Below are 18,351 nucleotides of genomic sequence, written 5' to 3' on the forward strand. Positions count from 1 at the left end.
ATTTCCAAAATCTTCAAGTATGATTACTTCTGTTTGCAAAGGACCTCACATATACTTATAACCTGAAACACTAAAAACTTTAAATGTGAGATTCATTTAGTTAAAAAGCATATTTTTATGTTACTCTATTATCTGAAGTATACCTATATTTTAAAAACATCTATGTCAATGGAGTCGGGCAAAGAATCCAATGAACCACAGGTTAATAATAAAGTCTGAATACCTGAAAGCAAAGGATTACAATCATTGAGCCAGAAGCAAAGTAGATAAACATGTTGTGTCCTTCTAATTGCTAATTATTTTGAAAAACAAAGTTTAGCATTAACATTCTGAGAGAACAGTATTCCAGTGGACAAGCAGAAAGAGGTAATAATGATATCTAACAAATGTTCTTTAAGAAATTTCAATTATTTACCTGTAATGGGCCCAGGATAGAGCTGGTTGTATACATAAAAAAAAGACGAAGATAACTCAGAACATTTGCAAATGCAAAAAGCCCTTCTGCCACCAGCGTAGGATGGAATGCATCCCAGTCCTTCCGATCAGCAAAATCGTGAAACTAAAGTTAGAAAGAGAAATAAAGTTAGAAAGGTAAAAAGCTCTCTCAATTTAGGAAAATATGAACAAATATTCTGACTATTGAAACAAAGCTATTTTAATTATGTCTCCTTATGGGGGATCTCCATTTAGAGTTCTTTTTTTTAACAGAAATAATGTTTTAACTAAATGAAAGATTTCTCTGTGAGGCAATACTGTTTACTCTATATGAAGAGGTTTTTCCAGAAATTCTTATCTTATAAAAAAATTGCTTAATTTAAATGTTTTATGAATAAAATGCTGGCTAGTTTTCTTAAATCCCACAACATAAACTCTAAGTATGTGCTGTCAACTAATTAGCTATAATATTAAGTTAACCTAGTTCTTTGACTCAGAATTCTAGAATGAACCACAGACGTTCTTTTTTCCTTTTTAAATACTTTTTTTTTAAGTGCATTATTGTACCTAGACATAGAGCAGTCACATGTCCCAACTGCCTGGGACAGTCTGAGACTGTATACCAGTTGTCCTGGCATAATTATCAGTAGAGCCCGCTTTCACTCTCAAAATGTCCTTATTTGAATAATATATTATGCAGGTACCCCAATTCTAGAGCTAAAGAGATCAGTCTGAAAAAGGAATGCCTCTCAATCTCTTTATCAAACCCTTCATCTATGTATGACCAAGTTTAATTTTCTTGGTAATTTCACACTCTGGTCATTGAACATACCTAACAAACATGCTCTATACTATGATCAATTAAAACATAGAATTTTTTAATAAAGTAAGATGATAAAGATAATCAATTTGCTTTTTTTATAATCTATAAATTAGTCAAAAACCAGAGAATATTGTATATTTTAGCTCCTTGAATGTGACACTTCAGAATAATTCTAAACTCAGGATTTAAACAAAGATAGTTAACATAAATATATTATCCTTTCTGGGCTTGGGGGGGCGTAAATCTTGATGAAAGTAAAATTATAAGACATCTATAAGCTAGAGTTTTGTCATATTCTAAATAAAAATACATAGTCATCAGAAAGATAATTATATTCATAATCACTTGTTAAGCTGTGAAAGATAATAATCATGATCTGAAATGTATAAAATACTATATAATAAATTCCATTCAGATAAACTCTTTTTCTGGCAGATATAATGATATCTAACAGTAATCATTTTAAGTTACTTTACGTTCTCATTTTAAGTATACACAGGTTAATGAATTAAATGAACCTAGTTCAAGTATAAGGAATTGGCATATAGTAGAAAGAAAACCCCTAGACAGATCTGGATTTAAATACAGTCTTGGTTTCTTACTGTGTAGTCTTGGACAAGTTATTTAATATCTGTAAGTTTCATTTTTCTTATTTGCAAAATGAAGATAAGAACCTCTGCCTCATAGACTCCCTGTGAGGATCAAATGAGATAAAGTATATCAAATATCAACCATGGTGTCTGTCATATAACTGGTAACCATCATGTAAAGGTAAGTAACATCCTTCAAACTACTGAAAAGGCAGGAAACTACGTGCACACAGCTAGGTTTAAAATGAAAACACATCAGACACAGATTTGGCCCAGTGTAACTCTGAGTAACATAGCTAAATATCTTAGGTTTTATTGAAATGAACTTCATTTCTGCCTTCAATTGATATAGTAAATAGTCACCTTATTGTGAGCAACCACTTTGAGGGCAAAGGTTGCCAAATAAAGGGAATTCATAACAAAACTGAGTTGATTACGAGATTCCTCTAAAAAGTCTTCCAACCCTTCATACCAGAGTCTTTTAATGTCTGACCAAATCATCCCTAAAAAAAGGAAGAACAAAGTCAGATAACACTTTCTTAACTCAATAATAAACTAAATAAAACTTTAAGAGTCAAAGTATTAAATAAATAACCCTAGGGCCAGCTATAGCCTTATTCAAAAGAAAAAACAAAAACAAAAACAAAAACTTTTTCATTAAAAGTTCTTAAAATTTGAAAGAAATTAACCCTAAGTTTCATATGACTTTAAGAAAAGAACCTTAAATTTCATCTTTGCCAGAGAGAGATTTTAAGTGATGTGAAACAAGCATAAGAAAACAAACTGATGCTAAACACACACACACCCCTCCAAGGGCTCAGTCCCTGATCCTTTTCTTTTCTCTATTTACACTCACTATTTTAGTGATCTCATCCAATCTAATAGCTTTAAATACTATCAATATGGCAAAGACTCTCAAATTTATATACTTCAACTCAACCTATATTAATACAATAATTTATATCTCCAAGTCTCTCTCCTAAATTCAATTTACAGGCACTTGGCTACTCTACATCTCCAATTGGATGTCTTAACATTTCAAAACTGAACTCCTAATCTCTGCTCACAAATTCACTGAGCTTGCAGACTTCCCCATCTTGGCTGATGGCAACTCCATCCTTCTAGTTGCTCAATCCGAATGTCCTCAAATCACCCTTTATTCCTATATTTCTTTTAAACTCCTCATTCAATGCAAAAGCAAATCCTGTTTGGCTCTACTTTCAAAATATATTTGGGATCTAACCCTTCTCAAAACTACTTCAACTTCAAGCTACTATCCTCTCTTGCCTCGATTACTGAAAGAGCTACTCGGTCTTCATGCTTCTACCTTGATCACCCTAAAATCTATTCTCAATGCAGCAACCAGAATGATCTTTTTAACTTCACTCCTCAAAACCTTTCTAGTAGCTCCCAAAGGAGAAAAGATTAATAACAGGTCCAAACTCTTTCTCCATAGGAGCTTAACCTCAGGTTAACTTCTACTGAGGTGGTTTGCTTGGAAGCATACTATGTTATGAAAAATATGGAAGGTCAGCTGTGTTCAACATTTTTTTAAAAAACCACCACTGACTGGGAAACTGCATCTAGACAGGAAGAACTGTTAGTGGGACTCACAGACACTGAAAGCATACAAGGGTACTTCAAAAAGTTCATGGAAAGTTTCATATTGTCTTTTAATTCTATTTTCCCATGAACTTTTTGAAGTACTCTTATACATAGCGAGGACTGTATAAACACATGTTGAGAAACAAGGCCTAGGCTTCTCTGTATTGTGTCTCCCTTAACTCAAAGTAAGCCTATAGTGGGAGCTATACTCTTAGGCTTTATAAGATATAGTTCCTGCTAAATTTAAGGCTTTCTTAGCCAGGTAGCCCACACCCACCCATATCGCCTTATCCCATACAACTCAGTGTGCCTACTATGGGGCTGGGAAGCAGCCTGAGACTTTTGTAATGTCCCCCAATAAAGACATAATTGAAGCTGTTATGCTGACATACTGTGTTTCTTGTCTTGTATCCTCCTACAAAGCTAAACCTGGTGCCAGGCTTCGGCCTGCATATCCTGAGAGTATAAATGTTAGAGAACCCAAGACTACTGCTGCTGATTATACATAGGGGGGATTGCACCTTCCCTTAAATCCCATTTTACTCACAATCAAAACCAGTGTTTAAAAAGGCCTACAAGGCTCTACGTTACCCCTCCTATCTGACCTCATCTCCTACTAATCTTTCCTTCTATTGCTCTAGTCACATTGGCCTCCTTGCTTCCTTCCTGATCTTTGAACACACATGACTCCTGCCTTAGGGATTTTACTTTGGCTCTTCCATCTGGCTGAAAGCTTCTCACCTAGATATCCATTTGACTAACTCCTTTACTTTTTCCTGTCTTTGCTCATCACCTTCCCTGACCACCCTATTTAAAATTGCAAACCCAATTGACCATCTTCCCCCACTTTGGTTAAGCTCTTCAAAGGTAAGAATCTTTGTTTTATTAACCAATGTCTCAAATGTCCTGAATAGTGCCTGATATACAGAGGGTGCTCAAAAAATTTTGCTAAATGAATAAATATACACAAATAAAAAACAAACCAAGGGAACAAAAAAAATCTTCCCATTTTATGGCTAGAAGTTATATATTTCTAGGAGTATCACACAGCATAGTTTTATAGAACATTTTTTCATTAAGACAATTTTAAGTAGAATGTAAAGTAACACAAGAATAGGGAGCTGCAGCATAACACATGGGTGGAGATCAAATTAAGCCAATCAGAATCATTCTCTGGCTTACCAGTAGGCCGAAGAATTCTCCTGGGAAACACATGAACCATTCTTCAAAACCTCTGTTCATCTTAATTATGCAGTACCCATATTTCATGTAGAAAAAATTTTTTTAAAATATTTGCAGATCTGACAGGAAAAACATTTTAAAAATTCCACTTGCATAAGCTTTTACTCAAAACAAATAGATAAAAGCTGTGTAAAAATGTTTAACAAAATAGTCTAGCAGGTAATATTTTATTAACTCATACACTGTTTTCTTTTACTCGGGAAAGGATGGGAATTGAAAGCTTTCTGAGTATCTATAATGCTCAACCAGGACTAAGAACCATGGAACAGAAGCATATTAAACAAATCCTCCATGGACATACTTTCTTGAAGAACTCAAATTAATGTCTAATCCTAGATCCTTATATATAATAGTCTCTCATCCATGCCCATAGTTTCATATACCACCTATGTGCAGATATTCACATATTTCTGACTCAAGGTTAAACTTCCTCTTGAGCTCCAAACTATGATATCCAATTGTCTGCTTGACTGCTTGACATCTCTCTTGCATACCTTGAAGGTTTTCCAAATTCAATATATCTAAAACTACATTCAGGATCTACCCTCCCACAAATTGCCAAACCTAGTACTATTCCAAAATACCTATGCTGATTAGATTGGTAGATTATTATCTACCTTTCCCAAACCTCTTATATACTATGTATTTTCATGATCTATTGGCATTACCTTGTAAATATCTCTCAATTCTGTTCCCTTCTCTCTTTTTCTATCACAATCACCCTAAGTGCCAGGTACCATTAGCTGTCATCTGGATTACTGCAACAGCCTCCTTACTGGTCTCCCTCTATCTACTCTTCACACAGCCCTATCCTCCCAACCCATTCTCCACACTATAGCCAGGATGATCTTTTCAAATGGCAAAACTGATCATGTCACTTGCCTACTTAAAAACTTCAATGGTTTTCCAAGTAATTTTACAAAGTCAAAATTACTTAACCTGGCCTACAAGGCCATGCACGGTCTGGTACAACGTGTTTCTATAGCTTCGTCTTGAATCACGCTCCCCTCATTCTCCCTGCTCCAGTAGCATGAGCCTTTACTCAGTTCCTTCTCTGTACCATGCTCTCTCTTGCCATGGGCTTCTCAATGTGCTTTTATCTCAACCTAGAATACTTTTCTCTCCCAATTCTCCTAGTTGACTCCTATTTATCCTTTAGATTTTAGCTCATTTATTAATTCCCTAAAATATCTTTTCCAACCTCCCCAACTAGATAAAACGCCCCTATAATATGCTTGCTATCCTATTAAGCCATTTGCAATTTTTCATTTATCAGTGTGATTCTCAAGTTAATGGAGTTCTTTTTTTATTTTTTTTTTGTCTTAATTAAACCATAAGCTCCATGAGTGCAGGGCCCATATCTGTTTCTGCCTGTGCTTAGGCAACATATGTACATCACATTTTAAAAAATACGTTTTTACAGAAGCTGTCCTATTAAGTTTAACAGCAAAAAATTAAGTGAAAGGATACCATTAATATTCTGTGCATTCATCAACAAATTTTTTTCTTTTTTTCTTATCTTGCTTTTTACAACTTAGCCCTACTTTCTTCAGAAATGATAAGGAAAAGAAATAGGAAATGAATATACAAAAATTGGTCACTGTGAGTAAAAAGTCACTGCACTGATGGCTTGAAATAATAAATTGAACCAAGGAGTGACTTTGGACAAGCAGGTAAACTATTTCTACATGCTCACTTAGAGCATGTTTGGATCTATATATTTAAGGAAGCTCATAGTAATCTAATTACATAATAGGCTTAAAAAGACATCCTTGGCAAGGTTAATTAAGATCTAGTTGTTTCAAAGCAGAAGCTGTGCTGAGAAAAGTAAAACATTTCCAGGTATTTTACTGGCTTAATTCACAGGTGTTCTTCTAGTGAGGCAGAATATGGTTAGAAAATTATATTGTGTGCGAGGGTAAAAGCACGCACATACACATATAATGTTGTTGAAAACAGGGCCATCTTATTTAAAAGGGAATAGCCAAAGTTTTACCATTATTATGAAAATCAGTGACAGCAGAAATATTTAGGCTATCTAAATAGTGGCATGACTTTGAATTCAGTGAGTTTTTACTCATTGCTAAGACATAAAACCTTTAATTTGATTCTTATACAGACTTTGGTAAACTAAATCTTACAAAACAGAAAATATTCTTACTACTTTTTAAACAATAGGTTATAGATAAATGATATACAATTTCATTTGTCTAAGACTAAGGTCTATATATAACAATCTTTCAGAAATAGTTTAAGCGAATAGAGGGAAAGTGCTTCACAGAGATTCCTTTCAACCTAATATTTTTTTGCCTACTCAAATAATACAAACAAATTTCACATTGGAAAGATCTACACAATGCAATATGGAACTATAAATGGTAAAGTACAGAGTATTTCCCAAATTAAAATGTTAAATTTTAGATAAGATAGCAAAAATACAGAAAATAGGAAAACATTAACAAGAAGGAATAATTAATTCTCTTTAACCTAGAATTTAGATGTGTATTATTTTTACTTTATCCATCTAATTTTATTTATTTACTTTTTTTTGTGGCTGGCCAGTACAAGGGTCCAAACCCTTGACCTTGGTGTTATAACACCATGCTGTAACCAACTGAGCTAACTGGCCAGACCTATCTATCTAATTTTAAACATCAATGCATCATGGATTGAATATTTCTAAAAGTAAAACTTTGACTGAAATCAAGTTACTTGAAAAGAACTGATTTCACACTAAAAGTTCAAAAATATGAAAATTATTTTTATAAGTTGAAACAGAACTAAAAGTGAACACTGTAAAATAACTCTTCTCAAATTATTTAATAATTGAAACAATCGAGAACATACCAATCAAAAGATAAATACAATCAGTACTTTATACTATAGGAAAGACTAAATTTTAATATTCTTTACTCTATAGCAACCAGTAGATGGACAAGTGGGAAATTCTGAGGTTAAGAACAAGGTTACAGAGAGAAGTAAAGGAAATGTCTTTAAAAGACCATAAATAGATAATGTGATTCTACCTCAACTCCTCTCTCTCTCTCTCTCTCTCTCTCTCTCTCTCTCTCTTGCACACACATACACACACACACACACACACACACACACACACACACACACCAAGGCAAGGGAAGTAAAAACTATAGAAAGTTATCTGAGATATTAATTATACAGCATAATACTTATAACAATTTTCAGAAAATAAAATGTCATACATTTAAAAACTTGTCATTTCTAAAGAGATCTGGCTATCATTACAAAGAAATGATTTATGGTACGAGTCACAAGAGACACTTTTAAACTTAATTTTAAATAATGTTTCTATAATAGAGACAAAGTATGATGTAACTACAAAAGTTCATATGTTCTTAAATGGAAAACTACTGATATAATGAAACAGAATAGTTAACTTTTAAATGCAGAAGAGTATCAAATGTATTAAGTTTCCAAAATATCTAAGAAAAGTTCATACTTATAACAAAAAAGTTGTTTTTATGTTTTAACAATCTTGAATGACTTCAGAATCTGAAAATAAAGAATATGTAACTTCCATGTTTTTAGGTAATATTAAATAAGAGATGTGCTTCCTTACTATGAAGTTCAGGGACAATTACAAAAGTTCTAGTTAAGCCTTCAATGATCATGGGAGTGTTCAAATGCTTGCTGTATGAACAGTATGAAATGGCAAATTGAACTCAGTGCTCATCAAGCCATCAAGCAAGAAAGAATTAATGGGCTAAATAAAGGCAAACCTTTCAAACTAACTTGATACTTACCAATAATCCACAGTATAAGCAGATAGTCTATTCTTTCAAGGGCTGGCCCCATTGTGTTTTTCTTATCCTCATTGTAGACAAGACAGTACAGATTTAGTAACAGCAGGAATGTGAAATATGATGCTCCATGAATAATAAATTTCATAAAAGGTGTGTGAATAATTCTGCCCAACTGTGATTTGGGAGCTATCAAATAACAAAGTGACAAAACTGGCCAAAAGATGCCAACTGTCAAAACAGTCATTATCTTCTTACAGGTGGGCTTCCGTCGGTAACCTGACATCTGTCCAAACCAAACAGTGTTCAGGAACTGCTGGCAGTTAGACTGGGAGACAAACTGAAAAAGACATAAACACACATTTAAAGAAAAAAAAAGGTAAAATAAAACGATTAAGTATATTCAAAATTTTAAAAATAGATTAAAAACCATTCTACATATTGAACATAGTTTTTTTGTTTTTGTTTTTGTTTTAACTAGTAATAAAAGAGTGTAGAGGTGAAGAGCATAGACTCTGGAGCCAGATTACCTACATTTTTAAACCTCTCTAAGCCTCAAATTCCCCATCTGTAAAGTGGGGACAACAATATTTATCTACTCATAAAGTTCTTGTAAGGATTAATGTAAAGCTCTTAGAATAGTGCCTAGTTCATGACATGCACTACATGCTATATAAGTATTAATATGTATTAATAAGTATAAATATGTAAGTATTAATACTATATAAGTATTAACTATCATTATTAGCATACTGACCCATCTTGTCACATTTAATTTATAAAGACTTTAAAAGTATTATTTATGAAATTTTAAAGTTAATATGTACAATCCAAAGAAAGAGACACCACTAACTAACGTTTGGGCATCTTTGGTCTAGAGAAACTGCTGATTTCAGATATAAGAAACCAAGATGTCAAGATTGCAAAACAATGAAAGACTAAATAGTAGATCTACTTATGCTGCAGGAAAACACTGAGAAGTTCTTAAAATACATTAAATATATTTTTAAATCTGCTTGAAACTGAATTTTGTGTGAGAAGAAAATTTATTCCAAAATAAGAGGAAAATTCTAGTTCATGTACAGAAATTAATTTAGCAAGTTTACAAACCTTCTTAGTTTACAGATTTCATAGGCAACATTTTTCCAATATAATGCTCACATTGTGAAGTGTAACTTAAAGCCCCTGACAACTCTGAATACAATAATGGGATCAAGTTTTGATTTGCTCAAGTAAAGCACAAATACATGATCATAATATTATTCAGGTAATCTAAAATAATATTTGGTCAGTCTTCTGTTTTAAAAAAGATTTATCCTGAGATAGAATATAATTTGTGGAATGTAACACTGTACTGAAAAACAGAATTTTGTTGACCTTGATTGTGCTTATCATGACATTTTTTAATAATCTATACATATTTTTAGCAATTAAGTCTCACTTCATTCTTTATACTTCTGCTCAGATTCCAGTTTTCTTGGGGAATCTTAGTTTGTCTCTCAAGATGAAATACCTGGGACAGAAACAGCTTTTCTTCCCACCAACAGCCCAGCTTTCTAGCATCCTGAACTTAGTAGTTTTGCCCTTCCACTAGTATCAAAGCAATCTCAGGAGTGATTACTGTCCCTGCAATCTCTCTGTATGATAATGATTTAATTAACAGCAATGTTAATTATGCATTTGGAAGAACAAAATTTCAATTAGAAATATTCTAAGTCTTTAGTGGTTTTGAAACATGGACACAAATTCTTTGATACTCCTGTCATCAAGAGATGGGGAAAGGAGGGTCAACGTTCCCTACTCTTCAACTCAACAGGCTTCTGATTGCTTCAACTAGTAGATTCTAGCAGAAGGAATACCATGTGACTTCTGAAGGCAGGTCTTGAGAGGCCACACAAATTCCACCTTGTTCACTGGAATACTTACTCTTGGAACCATGAACTACCATGTAAAAAGTTCTACTTCCCTGAAGCCACCATACTGTGAGGAAGCCCAGACTACATAGAGAGGCCACATGTAAGCAATCCAGTCAGCCTTCAGAGGATTCTCAGGCCACTTCAACATAGCATGCCACCATGATGCCATGCCGCTCCTCTGTTCCAAGAGCCCCACCCTCTGTGAACTCACCCACCTGAGCACCCAGCCCACTCAGAGCTCCCTGTTCCTAAGTCCTTGACTGCTGTTCAGACACAGACGAGTGAAAAAGCCTCCAGATGATTATAGACCTGTCATTAGAGTTATCTCCAGCTGAGACCCCAGACATGGGGAAGCAGAGACAAACATGACTGCCATGCCCTTTCCTAATTCCTGACCTACAGGATCTAAGGGCATAAAAAAATGATTATGAAATTATTATAAAATAATTATGAAATGCTGTTTTATGCCACTAAGTTTCAAGGTAGTTTGTCATTCAGGATTGATAACCTTGACTATTTGGGAAAATAGTATCTTCCCCTTTGATCATATTTAGAAATCTAGTTTAAAAAATTAATTTACATTTTTGTTCATCCTTATAATTACAAAGAATTTTTCTTTCAACTAACAAATATTACTATTACTTCTTGTTGCCTTATCTTTCATCATTTTTAGAATGAAACATTTGGCTAGCCAGTTAGCTCAGATGATTAGAGTGCGGTGTTATAACACCAACGTCAAGGGTTCAGATCCCCATAGTGGCCAGCCGCCAAAAAAAAAGTAGAATGGAACATTTGGTTATCCTCTATGAGTCCTTGAAGGACACAGACAGCTATCATTAAGAAATTGCCTCTTAGATTTTTCTTTCCTAACCAGGATACTCTTGGTTCTTTCCATCTTTCTTTGAGGTTCTTTTTCCAGTCACTTAAGTTGATTTTGTATTTTCTAATCCCTTTATTCTATCATTTTCTAGTATTTCATGTCCATCTTAGGTTGTGGAACACAGAAGTAAATATATTAACCTGAGATCTAGTCAACAAGATCTAGTCAGAATATACAATGAGTGGAAGATTACATCAGGGTTCCTTTATTCTCTGTTTATACTTATATATATTAGCATTTTATTTCCTTTTTAAGCTACATAGGTACATTGTTGATTTATAACCTTATATCTACACTGATCCAAATTCTTGAACCTATAAATGTTCCACCTTGAGCAAGAATCTTGGAGTAGCAGAAAAAGTATAGGATTTGGAGCCAAAGATCTGATATAAGCAATACACTATTTAGGTAATCTTAAAGTAAACATTTTTAAATTCCTGTATCAATTTCCTAAGTCACAAAGCTATTGCAAGGCTCAAGTTTTCAACTAGAATAATAAAAAATTTTGCTCTAAGCACCAAAGGACCTGTATCTTGCCTTCTAGTTTTATCTATTTCAGGCCCCATTTCTGCAATAATATAATTTTTTTTTTCCTTTTTGTCTTTTTTTTTTTCGTGACTGGCAACGGATCGTAACCCTCAGTGTCGCGCCCGTACCGGACCGGGACCGGCAACGGGATCGCAACCCTCGGTGTTGCACCCGCACCTCGCTCAGCCAGTGAGCGGCCGGTCTGTATGTGGGATCCGAACCCTTGGCGGGAGCGCCGCCGCGCTCCCAAGCGGCGCACTGTAGCAGTGCGCCACCGGGCCAGCCCCTGCAATAATATAATTTTGATAAGCAAGTTTTATTCCAACGTCTATGTTGATAATTAAAATAATGAATCTTAGAAGCAATATCTTAAAAGTACCACTATCGACATCCTGTACTATCAACTGGATATCATTATCTAAATATAAATACCACTGTTCAGTTAATTATCTTAAAAAATGAAATTAAAAATGCATACCTTCCTTCTTCAAGTTCCTGAATCATGTGTATGTGTACGTACGAGGAATATAAATGGGTATTTCCCTTAATAGGAAGGGATGATGCCAGAAGAGTCAGTTTCAACTTAGTTATCATACTGTATCATATACCTTTCTGCCTTTGGGTTTTGCAATGTATTATAAACAAGAAGAAACAGGAAATATAATATCTAATACTTTATTTTTAAATAGAAATTACTATTACTATAGAAAGGGCCATTTATAACCAGATCAATAACACAAACCTATGACAGACAAAACACAAGAAGGAAACTTCATTATAAAGGCACCCACTACACAGGATCTTACCTGTATACCTACTATTTAGCAAAAACATTAAATCACATCCATATTATTATTGTAATTAACATTAATTATTTAAAATAGCAACTACCATTTATTGAGTAGTTGCTTAATACTAGTTCTCACTGTGCTGAACCTTCTATATATTTTTTCTTAATTAATCCTTCAAACTAAAGCTCAGATTCAATAACTTTCCCAAAGACAAACAATTTTTATGAAATAGAACTAGGATCTCAACCCAGATGTACTGCTCCAAAGCCTTTGCTCTGAGCCACTAGACTACTGTGGAGAAAATAATTTAAATATATCACAGAAAACCTCATACCTCTTTTTGATTATATTTGATAGCAAGTTTTAGACGACTTAAATTCATTCTTTCTTCTAGTAATCCCCGTTTGTCAAGAGGCTCATCACTAGATGTATGGTTTAGGATAACTTCCAGTTCACGTGAATTCCGAGCTTGTGCAAGCAAATCTTTAGCAAACATTTTACATTGCCGGGCTAGTTCTTCATAATCATTCCTACAAAATGCAGCAGTTTATTATAGAAATGTCACTTCCATCTTCTAATTAAGCTATATTCACTAGAATTTTTTTTTTACTCAGCAGCATTTTAATTCTGACAGTGCTACACAAAATCTGAAGTTATTTTCTGCTGACAGTAAAAGGAACTTACTGGTACATAAATTCCCCACAGCTTTGGGTAAAACTGTAACACAATTATATTTCCTGTGTTCACACTGACAATCTTAGATGGCTACAATGTTCCCTTACATATACTGATATGTTAGCCAACCAGTCTTTCACTTAACTCATTTGCTCTTACTCTCTGTAAGTTTGACTAAAACTTCCTTTACACTATTCATCCAAACAATATCTTAATAATTATAAATAATATAACATCTTAAGTATATATTCTTATATATCAAAAAACAAAATCTTAGTGCTATCCAATCAATATTATTATATAGTTTTTAACTAGAAGGTTTTTCAGTAACAGTCTACAATATTCTGTTACTCCTGATATTAAAGTAGTATTCTGATTCATATTGAAAGTGCTCATTTGAATGAAATATATATCAAAAAACAAAATCTTAGTGCTATCCAATCAATATTATTATATAGTTTTTAACTAGAAGGTTTTTCAGTAACAGTCTACAATATTCTATGTTACTCCTGATATTAAAGTAGTATTCTGATTCATATTGAAAGTGCTCATTTGAATGAAATTCAAGATAGAAAGACAGACACTAAAATACACCTATTTCTTTCAGAATCACTATTTCTTGAATCTTAGGATCAAACTGCTCATTAAAGGCAGGCCTAAATTAATTTGTTTTAGTACATAATTCTTTTTTAAAATACCAATTACATTAAACTCATGTATGAGTTTAATAACAATTTAAGAATGAAGTCAGAAATAAATAATTACGAGTTATGGATTTGGGGTTGAACTTCAGAAAATAATGTTTTATCTTTTTTTTCACTCAAGGCAAAGAAAGGGAAACAAGAAGATTTCTCACTGGTTAGTCTTTCTATACAATGGGGTTTTCCACAAACAGCTGTGCAAAATTATAACTCAAAGAATAAAAACTTCTTTTCCTTATAAGCTAACATTTCTCTCATTCATTCTTTGCATTTACCACATAACCAAAACTACCTGAAAATAAGTAGCTGGATTTCTTTAACAAATGAAGTATTACCCGTTTTTTAGTTTAGGAATCTAATTGCAAATAGGAACATTCATCAAAAGTGTGTATTACTACAAAGATACTTCATCTTTGGATAAACATTTGATGGACCACTACATTCAAAGGTAAAATTAATATATTTTATTAACCTAATTTGCCTAATCTATAATATATTATTGGAACATTAATAAGTGGCTCTACAGTTTAGATGGAAATATGGTAGAGTAGGAGCATGGAGTACAATGTTTGAGTTATGACTCGCTACTACTTTCACTTTCAACTTTGTTACCACTTAGATGCTGATAGCAAAACTTCTACCCTTTGTACATCTCTTTCCCTGTCTGTAAAAACACTGTGATCACTTTGAAATCTAACTTTATTTTTCTGTAATTATAATGTAATCATTGCAGTTGCTTTAAATCTTTTTTGGAAGAGGTTTGAATGAATTCTATTTTATACGGTAACCCAGAACTCAAATTATGAGATTACAATAGGACATTCTTCATATTAAAACAGAATAATTTATCAGCAGCCTCATGTACTAAAAAATTTAAAAGTAGCAACAAGTTACATTTCAACCATGTCTTATGCATTCATTAAAGTACAGTGCATACTTTATGTCATATCAAGTTTAAATAAAATTTAAGTTACCCAAATTAAAGTACAGTAACGCCAAACTTGAAAACTTATAAACAGGTATTTTTTAAAAGTTCCTGGAACTCAGACCTATCAAGAACACACTATGTACTGCTGTTAAAGCTAAAGAAAATTACAAGTTTTTTTATTGTCCTTCCAGTTAGTGGAAGTTTGAACTTTCCCAATCTTGTCAAGTCACTGGAAGGATGCCACATAAGACATGGGGCTCTAATAGCAGCTGGACATGAAAGAAAAGGCGGGCATAGGTATAGACCCTGCAGAAACCTTGCAGCAGGGCTGATAAAAAATCATAATCAATTCCTACTTCTTTGAAGGGCCCCAGGGCTACTCTCCCATTAGGAAAATCCCAAAGTTTTCCCTCAGTGCACTAAATGTAGTTTTGCAAGTATTCTTTTAAGTGTTTAAATTAGTAATTTAATAGGTTTATTTTCCAAAGTCTTTAAGGAAATTAAGAAGACTGATTCCTTGGTATACAAAGTTCCAGAATTACACTTAATCTTCATTTCAGAAGAAAACTCAGACTGGGTGTTTTTTAGTCAGTTACATTTTATTTTTATATTTCCATGTATGTTTCTCCTACCAGAAAATCTACCTGTATCTTTCTCTTACTAGAAAATCTCAGCAAACAGTGAAATGGACTATGTCTATATGCGTAGAATGTCCCTGACATGAAGAAAGCATTCTACGTGTCTTTGAAAGATCTGAAGGAATCAGGCCCCAAGGATGATTATACAATCTGAGAATGAGAAGAGGTGGAACAGAGAGCAATTACAAATAAATGTGCTCTTGCTTTAGGCTACAACTCCTACTACTCTTCACACTGCACTAGAATGCCTTTGGCCAGGTTGAAAAAAGGGGAAATTAAGGGTGAGTAGCAGAGGGCAGATGGGGAAAGAGTAACCTAAGTTGCACCAGGGTCTGTTCCTTTGAGGGAGAGGAAAAATTCCAAATAAATGGTAACAACATGTGGTCATCTGGGATCAGAAGTAAATAAATGTAAATACAGTAAGTTATAATTTGACCTATGAAGAAACTCAGGCTGGAGATTCTGAAACAAAAGACATTATGTAACTTACAATTTCCATTCATTCCCACCTGAATTCCACCTCCACAAGGCTTAGTTCTTTTAAATCAGCACTAAGTTCAAATGCTCTCAAAATTGGATCCTCCTCTGTTAACATTATTAGAGCTGGACTGGCCAAACATCGATATATGTCAAGACGAAACCTGTGATAAAATTCAATTCCATAATGTAAAATAAACTTATTATACACATGTGAGTAGTATTTTAACCTACAATTTTTATAAATTTATACATAAAGTATTGCAAAATTAATATTTTCTATTCACACACAAACATAATCAGATATAAAATATAAAGGAACAACTCGCTTTTTAAAAAATGTAATACAAGTGTACTACAAAAAGTTCATAGAAAGATTTGCATTATCTTTTAATTCTATTTTTCCATGAACTTTCTGAAGCATCCTCATATATTATGAACCTCTATCTCACTACATATACATCTACTTCATTCTTTCCTACAACAGGATGGTTTTCCATTTGATGGAGGCTCACTGGATCTCCATTAATGAACATTTAGGTTGTTTTCAATTTTCTTCTGCTATAAAAATGCAGCAATGAGTATTCTTTAGTTTTTATATCCTTTGCACACATTGAATTGATAGATGTTTTCAAAGCAATAATAATGACAGTTTATTTTCCCCACATCTTCACTAATACTGCCTTTGTTAATTTTTTCAATCTTTGCCGACCTAATGGAAAATGAAATTATTTGGTTTAAGCTGAATTTCTTTAGAAGCTTAACCATCCTTTCATGTTTAATATATTCCTCTGTAAATCACCTGTTCATATTCTCTGCCATATTTGTCCAATGATTGTTTCTTCTTTTTTAAAATCAATTTGTAAGATCTCTTTCCATATCAAAGAAATTAGCCCTCTGTCTAGTCAAAAGTGATTCAAATACTTTTTCCCAGTTTGTTGTTTACCTTTTAACATTACTTTGTAATGAATTTGTTCTATATGAAAATACTAAAACTTTATTTGAACAAACTTATGTATATAGTCCTTACGTAGCTTATAAGTTTAATGTCTGTCTTACATACAAAAATAGATCCTGACCCGAACACTGGAGGGGCACGCAGGTCCCACCAACCCACCATACAGGCTGGCCAGCTGAGTGCACAGGATCCATGCACTGACTGAACAGGAGCCAAGACAGCCCACTGTACCCACAATTGCATTGGTACAGGAAGAGTCACCAGCAGAACATATAAAGAAAGGAGGAAGGCTTCCCCCTCTTAACCCACCCCAGAGTGACAGAGGAAATAAATGCTCTACCATATGACAAAACATCAGCAAAAAATACTAGATATACAAACAAATGAGAGGATATGACACCACCAAAGGAATGTGGTAATTCTCAAGTACTAAACTCCATAGAGCAAGAAACCCTCGAGATGTCTGAAAAGGAATTCAGAGCACTGATTTTAAGAAAACTCCAAGAAATAAGAGAAGAATCAACTAGAGAACACAACAAAATAAGAAAAAATATCCAGGATATGAAGAAGGAAATTTACAAAGAGATTAATAACTTAAAAAAGAATGTAACAGAACTCCTAGAAATGAAGGATTCTCTCAATGAAATAAAAAACAGAATAGAAAGCTTGAGCAGCAGGCTAGAGGAAGAAGGAAGAATTTCAGAAATCAAACATGGTCTCTTTGAATCATGAGTATTCCAGAAGGGGAGAAAAAAGGAAAAGGCATTGAAAACTTATTAAAGGAAGTAATAACTGAAAAGTTCCTTGGTATAGGGAGGGATGCAGACTTTCAGATGCAGGAAGCCCAAAGATCCCCAAACAGATTCAATCCAAAAAGATCCTCTCCAAAACACAAAGTCAAAACTCAAAGATGATCTGGCAAAACTCGAAGACAAAGAAGAATTCTAAAAGCAGCAAGAGAAAAGCGTCAAGTCACCTATAAGAGAGCCCTCATCAGACTAACACTAGACTTCTCAACTGAAACCTACGAGCCAGAAGAAAATGAGATGATATAATCAAAAAACTAAGAGAAAAAAATTGCCAGCCAAGAATTCAATACCCAGCACAGTTATCCTTCAGAAATGAGGTAGAAATAGAGTATTTCCCTGACAAACAAAAATTATGAGAGTTCACTACCATATGACCAGTCCTGCAAGAAATACTCAAAGGAGTTCTGAATCCAGAATCCAAAAAATGATAATCAATATCATGGATTCACAAGAAAGAGCAAAACCTGCCATTAAAACCAAAATGAAAATGAGAAAGAAAAAGAAGCTAAATCGTGTCACCTCAAAAATCCAATTAAGGGCCGGCCCAGTGGCGCACTGCTACAGTGCACCACTTGGGAG

At 33.7% G+C, this 18,351-nt stretch overlaps 1 protein-coding gene across 3 annotated transcripts in view; it reads right to left on the minus strand.

Moving 5' to 3' along the window:
* Positions 1-18,351, minus strand: part of TRPC1 (transient receptor potential cation channel, subfamily C, member 1) — a 93,975-nt gene that overhangs the window by 30,952 nt on the left and 44,672 nt on the right. For all 3 annotated transcript variants that reach the window (XM_008582930.1, XM_008582932.1, XM_008582931.1), the window contains 5 exons: positions 16,038-16,169; positions 12,921-13,116; positions 8,475-8,811; positions 2,212-2,351; positions 416-559 (listed from right to left, as the gene is read on the minus strand). In XM_008582930.1, the coding sequence (XP_008581152.1) occupies positions 416-559; positions 2,212-2,351; positions 8,475-8,811; positions 12,921-13,116; positions 16,038-16,169 (949 nt within the window). The remainder of the gene's footprint in view (positions 1-415; positions 560-2,211; positions 2,352-8,474; positions 8,812-12,920; positions 13,117-16,037; positions 16,170-18,351) is intronic.

Source organism: Galeopterus variegatus, unplaced genomic scaffold (genome assembly GCF_000696425.1).
Source record: "Galeopterus variegatus unplaced genomic scaffold, G_variegatus-3.0.2 Scaffold2769, whole genome shotgun sequence".
Taxonomy (NCBI): Eukaryota; Metazoa; Chordata; class Mammalia; order Dermoptera; family Cynocephalidae; genus Galeopterus; species Galeopterus variegatus.